The sequence below is a fragment of the Corvus brachyrhynchos genome, unplaced genomic scaffold (assembly GCF_000691975.1).
Source record: "Corvus brachyrhynchos isolate BGI_N302 unplaced genomic scaffold, ASM69197v1 scaffold220, whole genome shotgun sequence".
Classification (NCBI taxonomy): Eukaryota; Metazoa; Chordata; class Aves; order Passeriformes; family Corvidae; genus Corvus; species Corvus brachyrhynchos.
In genome coordinates, this window is record NW_008236209.1 from 6968925 (window position 1) to 6974924 (window position 6000).

At 41.6% G+C, this 6000-nt stretch overlaps 2 protein-coding genes across 14 annotated transcripts in view; one reads left to right on the forward strand and one right to left on the reverse strand.

Annotated features, from left to right (window-relative positions):
• MAP7D3 (MAP7 domain containing 3) overlaps positions 1–3293 on the forward strand; it is a 38420-nt gene extending 35127 nt beyond the window's left edge. For 8 of the 9 annotated variants that reach the window (XM_017743024.1, XM_017743042.1, XM_017743052.1 and 5 more), the window contains one exon: positions 256–3293. In XM_017743024.1, the coding sequence (XP_017598513.1) occupies positions 256–565 (310 nt within the window). In that variant the 3' untranslated portion in view covers positions 566–3293. The remainder of the gene's footprint in view (positions 1–255) is intronic. The other variant, XM_008641791.2, reaches the window with a different exon arrangement.
• A 729-nt stretch (positions 3294–4022) lies between these two features.
• The window catches only part of FHL1 (four and a half LIM domains 1), a 30333-nt gene continuing 28355 nt past the window's right edge, over positions 4023–6000 (reverse strand). For 4 of the 5 annotated variants that reach the window (XM_008641810.2, XM_017743097.1, XM_017743089.1 and 1 more), the window contains exons 5-6: positions 5749–5935; positions 4023–4995 (exon numbers count right to left, since the gene is read on the reverse strand). In XM_008641810.2, the coding sequence (XP_008640032.1) occupies positions 4838–4995; positions 5749–5935 (345 nt within the window). In that variant the 3' untranslated portion in view covers positions 4023–4837. The remainder of the gene's footprint in view (positions 4996–5748; positions 5936–6000) is intronic. The other variant, XM_017743076.1, reaches the window with a different exon arrangement.

Consider the following 6000-nt stretch of genomic DNA (forward strand, 5'->3'; position numbering starts at 1 on the left):
TCAAATTTCTAGAGCCAGACCTTACCTGAGAGCTGTTAGTATAGTAAAAAGTGGATATATATTGCTGAGTTGTTCTTCCCTGTTGGCTCTTGGAGGGGAGATCCTGTGTGGAAGCTGGAGCATATCTGGGAATGCCCTTTGGGATATTCAGCACTTTGCAGAGTATGCAGACTGTTAATTGTCTGGCCTGGAATCAATGTAAAGGTTAAACATGTGGAAACTGCAATACAAGTACCCATTCTCTTTTTTTTCTAGCCGTCCTGCAAAAGAAATGGTTATCGATGACTCGGGGAAGTTGGGTGTTCATGAAACTGATCATACAATTGGACTTATTCAGAATCTTAATGGAAAATCTGGTTCATGGACTTTTGAGGAGTTCATTGACATTGGAGTGCATTCCAAGTCAACCAAACTGAGCTCAGACAGCATCTCTGCTGGTAACTGTAATCAAAACTTGAATGATGCTGCTACAATACCTTCTAGTCCCAAATTGGCTTTTGAGGAAGATGGTGCAGTGAATTCATTGACCAAACCAATAGATGCTTCATCAGGTAATCCAAGCTGACTTCCTTGTCTGTGTCTTCCCCTGGCTAGGCAATTCACCTCCTTGCGTTTTGCTCTCCTTGCCTTAACTACAGCTTCTTATCTTCAAGGCACTTTTTCCCATGTGTAGACTGGAGGGAAGGCTCTTTAGTGTTTTTAACTTGAATTCTGTCAAAAGGAGTCACCAACTGATGCCTTTTTAGGGACTTGCTGAGGCCCAGCATTAAGGCTCTTCCAAAGACACAGCTGAGCCCTTGTGAAGTTCCAAGCAGCATTGAAGCTCATCTGTTGTACTTTAAAGTTTTTCTAAGATATGTTAAATGGCACGTTACTTTTGAAGATACTAACAGTTTAGTAGGTGTCTGATGTAACTCTACACACCAGAGCTTTCCACTCCTAGGCATGTTCTGTAACTTTTTGATGCAGACCTGTGTGGTCTTACAAGGTCTCTTCAGACTCTTAGCAGTGTATTAGTCCTCTCTACTTAGTGTAGAATAGTCTTTCACTTCACTGAGGCAGGTAACAGTGACCTGAAGTTCCACAGATGGTTGTGTTACATTTTGGGAGGAGTAATAAAGCTGTACACACACAAAATATTCTGAATTTTCTGAAAGAGGCAGGGCTGTATCTCAAGCCACATGTACTTGAGAAGCCAAGCCCTGATGCAGTACAGCATGGTGTGTCAGAGAAGCTTCAGGAAGCCAGTTTATGTAAGACTGGACTTCTCTAGTGTTGGAGCCAAACCCCAAAGGGCCGTTTTCACAGGAGATCTCTTTTCATGGGATAAATGACTGTGTGATCAGTTGAAGTGAATGCTAGTGGAAAAACAAGCCTTGCTATCCACATTTCCTTCCAGTGATGTGTAGCACTTACTTTGATTAAAGTGTAGCGCTTCTCCAGACTGGACTGTTCCCCGAGTCTTCTCTGTCACTCTGCGTCTTGTGAATTTTAGTCCCATGGGCACACCCTGATGGAGGCTTCCCTTGAGGCCGTGACGAACTGGGCCACGGGAATAGACAGATTTATTGTGGTTCTGCTGATCACATTCTGTTGTGATCAGAATCACTAACTTTTTAGTGAAGGAAGTGTGGCCTTTTAATTTTGGACTTGAAAATATTTAGACATAATACAGTTTAAGAATTCTGTACATAACTTTGAAAACCAATATTCCTGTAAAAGAAAAGGTACTGTGCTGGTTTTGGACTGTAAGTGACCAAGTGGTTCTGTGCTCACTCCTGGATGTAGACTGACAGTGATGATGGGTGCATGTGGCATACACACAGTTACGATGGTTAAATGTTTTCTTCTCTTTGCTCTTTGGACAGAACTGTGAACACTAGAGACCTGGAAATAATCTGATTGCACTTCAGTAATCCAGTGTTTTCTCAAGTACCGAAGGCCTTGTTTTGAAAAGCCGCTTGTTTACCTTTATCCGTCTTCAAGCTTGCAAAAACACCAGGGGAGGGATGACAAACTTCTAATTTGCACCTTGAAACATTTCAGGGAAACTGTTGTGCTAATTTTTTTTCCATTCATTTAGCTAATTGTTAGATAAGGTTTCCTAGTTCAATTATTCCTTGTTTTCCCTTTACAGACTTTACAGTAACCTGATTGAGTCTTTTTTTTTTTTTTTTCATATCAGTATCATGTAGAACAACATGTCACTGGAGGCTCCCCACTTAGCTGCAGACTTTGCATATTTCTAAAATGACCTTGGTGAAATAAAAGACTCACTCAGTGTATGTTAAAGCTGAACTCTCTTTTTATGTCCAGAAAAATGTTGTTGCTTGTTGGTTCATGTGCTATTTAAAAATGCAAAATTGAATATCTTCAATTTTGAATGGAGAAGAAAAATTCCTTATTATCTAATGTGAAAATATTGGCAGTTTCAAAATGCTGTGCTGTACCATCACTGATATGTTTTAATCTATTGGCAAACATCAAAACATTTTACAGCATGTGCTCTAATATATTACAAAAATGTCGAGTCCCTAGATTTGTCTGTCAGTGCAGTTTAAGGTGTCATGCTTTTAAAAAATGTTTTCCTTTTGAATTGCTTATTTATCTACACTTATGGAAGTATTATTTTATTGTGTACATAACAGTATTAGACCATTGAAGTCATGTTTTGTTCATGTTAATTATTCTAAGTGTTTCAGTTCCAGCTTTATAACAGTGGCTGCAAGCTGCATATATATTTCCCTTCTCCTAAAGCCTGCATTAAATAATCTATTTAACCTGAACTTGCCTGCTTTTTTCAGCATGAAGAGATTAACGAAGCATCTTCTGAAAATTGCTACTTAAAGTAATAATGCAGCCTTCTTCTGATGTCTCCTGTAACAGATAGACCGGATAGGTGATTACTTTAAAGGGTAGCTGTCTCAAATCCTCTACAACCCATTGGCTGATCCCTCAATTCCAGTGATGGATCCAGGAAGCAGCTGTGTTTGCAGTGGATTTGTTGGAACTACACCTGTTCTTTCCTCCACACCTCAGTTGCAGCAGGAGCCCTCAGCCTTCTCCCTCTTGCTGTTCAGAAATACTGTAGAACTGTTTTAGACTTTAGAGCAGTGCCTTAGGTAAAAGGAAAACTGTATTTTTGTATGATAGCTGTTTTGTTCTGGCAGAGACAATCATTCTAACAAAGACGCCGATATATTTTCGTTGCTGAGATTTGTTGGATGGTCTGATCCAGCCCTGTGTAAATACACGCGCACTGTTAAATAAATAAACTTTGCAGTTGAACAATGCTTTATTTCTGTAATGTTAAATATGACCTTACTAGGCCTCTCCACCCCTTGCCATGCTGACCTTTGGATGCATTCTGGTGCTGTTCTAACTGCTCTAGCTGCAGATTCCCAAACTAGCAGCCTCTGGCAGTTGCATCTGTGTGATTGGGAGGGGATTTGCACTAACACCTTCAGCTCTTGCTGATAGTGTGTTCTGAACTGAGGAATTCTTTAACCTGCTTTTCCCTGCCAGCCTTTACCTTTCCACTGCAGCAGCAGCATCTCTGTGTTGTGAGGGTGAGTCCGGCAGTGGAGCAGTGACCAGCAAGATGCTGCCTTTTCATTTTCTTGCTAGGGTTCTTTGTCAGTAGTTGAAAGGGAATGGCTGTAGCAGATCCAGTTGATAAAGTATTTCACTACTGTGGAAAAACCTCCTTAAATCAGCGTTCAGGTTGCTGAAGGGTGGTAGATCTGTGCATGAACAGTGGCTGTACATATGCTCTCCAAGGGGCTTTTTCACACAGGCTGTTTCTGGCAGATGGTCCAGTGTCAGTTATATATTTTAAAAATTAATTAGTTTATGGAAATGGTTGCTTTAGTCCTCAGATATTTAAGGGTGCAATGACAGCACAGCTGACTCCTACTTTGCCAATATCAGTGTAGTAGACTTGGTTTCAGTAGCTCAGCCCTAAGACACATCAGTCATGTAAGATGGCAGAATGAAAAAATAAAAAATTTCCAGACTATAGATTCCAAGCAGGCACTAGTCTCACTTTTATTCAGTCACTGAACATACACTGACATGATAGGAGAGCTAGTGTTGTCTGAGCTATTTTTAAGGCACTTGTAAATGCATGTGCATGTTGTAGGTGAAAGATTTACTACTTGTTAGTAGATTAATAATTGTACACAGCCTTGTTTAAACAATGATATAAAAAAAACTGATAAGGAAAACTTGCAGGCAAACCATGCGTAAATCAAGACTAAAACAAGTTTATGGAAACTTAACTAAGCTAAGTATCACTGCCAAAAACATTGTTATCTGTAAGATGAAGCCATTCCGTACATGTGCTGCAATGTGGTGTGGTAGGGTAAGCTAAGGTTTTTATTACTTATTAATGGTGTGGTGTATGTTGTGTATGTACTTGTAAAAGCATAATAATGGTTCCCTCTGATCCAGGTGCAATCTTTGCATCTCTGTGTCCGAGTGCATGCCTTGTCAAACCCACTTCAGTTAAGTGCCAAGCTTAATCATATACCAGATGAGTTTAAAACTAGATTTGTTTTTGTTTAAGGCACACACAGGTGATGCAGTGTGTGGATCTCTAAATCTAACAGCATTTCAAGCCTTTATACTAGGAGTTACTTGGAGATGAGGTTAGATTTTTGCAAGGCTACATGCTTTTGTATTGCAGGAGCTTCAAAAGTCAAACCCAGTATATTGAGGCTAGTTTAGTTCTTACACTAAAATGGAAATAGTTAAAATTCTCAACATGCAAAAACCTGCTCCTTTACCAGGACTGTTTGGGAAAGCAGGGCTTTAAAATCCATCTTACATCTGCTCATTACAGTCGTTTGGGACACTCAGCACAATAAATTTTTCCATTATGGCAAACAAAGCGCTTGTTGGCCAGACCACGGGCACACTTTGTGCATTTGAAACAGTAATCATGCCAGGATTCATCTTCGTAGTTAACCACACTGGTTCCTCTTCCAAATCCTGCTAGGAGAGAACACAATTATAGGACGGCGATAGTAGCTTTGCCTTGGCTGGGTTATCCCACCAAACAGCCCAGCCTGTTCCTGCTGCCCCAGTGCTTCCCTACGCTTGTGGGCCACAGGGGCTGCCTGATATACCAAAGTGACAACTGAGGCATGGTTTTTTTGCATCTTCTGATGTTTCTTGGAGAAAGAAGTATCTTAGCATAAGGCTTGCATGTCTCTGCAATAAGCTTTTCCCCTTGGCTTCTTTCTCCAGCAAACAGTCAAGGAGGGACATGGAGCAAGGACAGGTTGGGCTAAACACTTCTGGGCTCAGATCCCTGCAGGATAGAATGTGAGCCTCATGGGACTGGCAGGGCAGTGCCCACATTTCAGGGCTGAGCTCTGTAATCCAGTGAGTTTTAAGTAAACTACATCAGAAGGGGTACAAATGTCCCTTTGGGACAATAAAACACCACTTGTTTTAGACTTCAGGGTCCCAAACGAAGATATGGGTGGAAACAGTTCTGGTTAGGGGTGTTTTGAAGGAGGTAAATTTGAGACATGCAAAGGCTGAAGAGCTCAGTTACTAGCTCAGCCTCCATCCAGCACGAGCACGTGGCTTAGAGTCAGATCACATGTAAAATGCTGGGATTGGGCTTGGGTTACCAGACCTGCTTCTGATGTTACTCATCCCTGGGCTCCCTGTCTTTGGGGGATCACTGTCCTGACCTTCAGCACCCACTGCCCTCAAGCTGCATTTAACCCAACATACCTGTAATAGGATTCTTGCAGCCAGCACACTTCTTGGCAACACATTCCTTGTAGCATTCAACACAGTAAAACTGATCCTCCACAGCTGTGAAGCGCTTCCCACCCAGTTGCTTCTTGCAGTTGGAGCAAATGAAACACTCGGAATGCCAAGGCTGTTCCTGGTAAGTGAGGCCTCCAGAAGTGATGGGCTGCAAGAGAAAGAGCAGAGGTGTGGTTTAGAATCAGCAGGGGAGAAGAGAGGTGACAGAGGCTG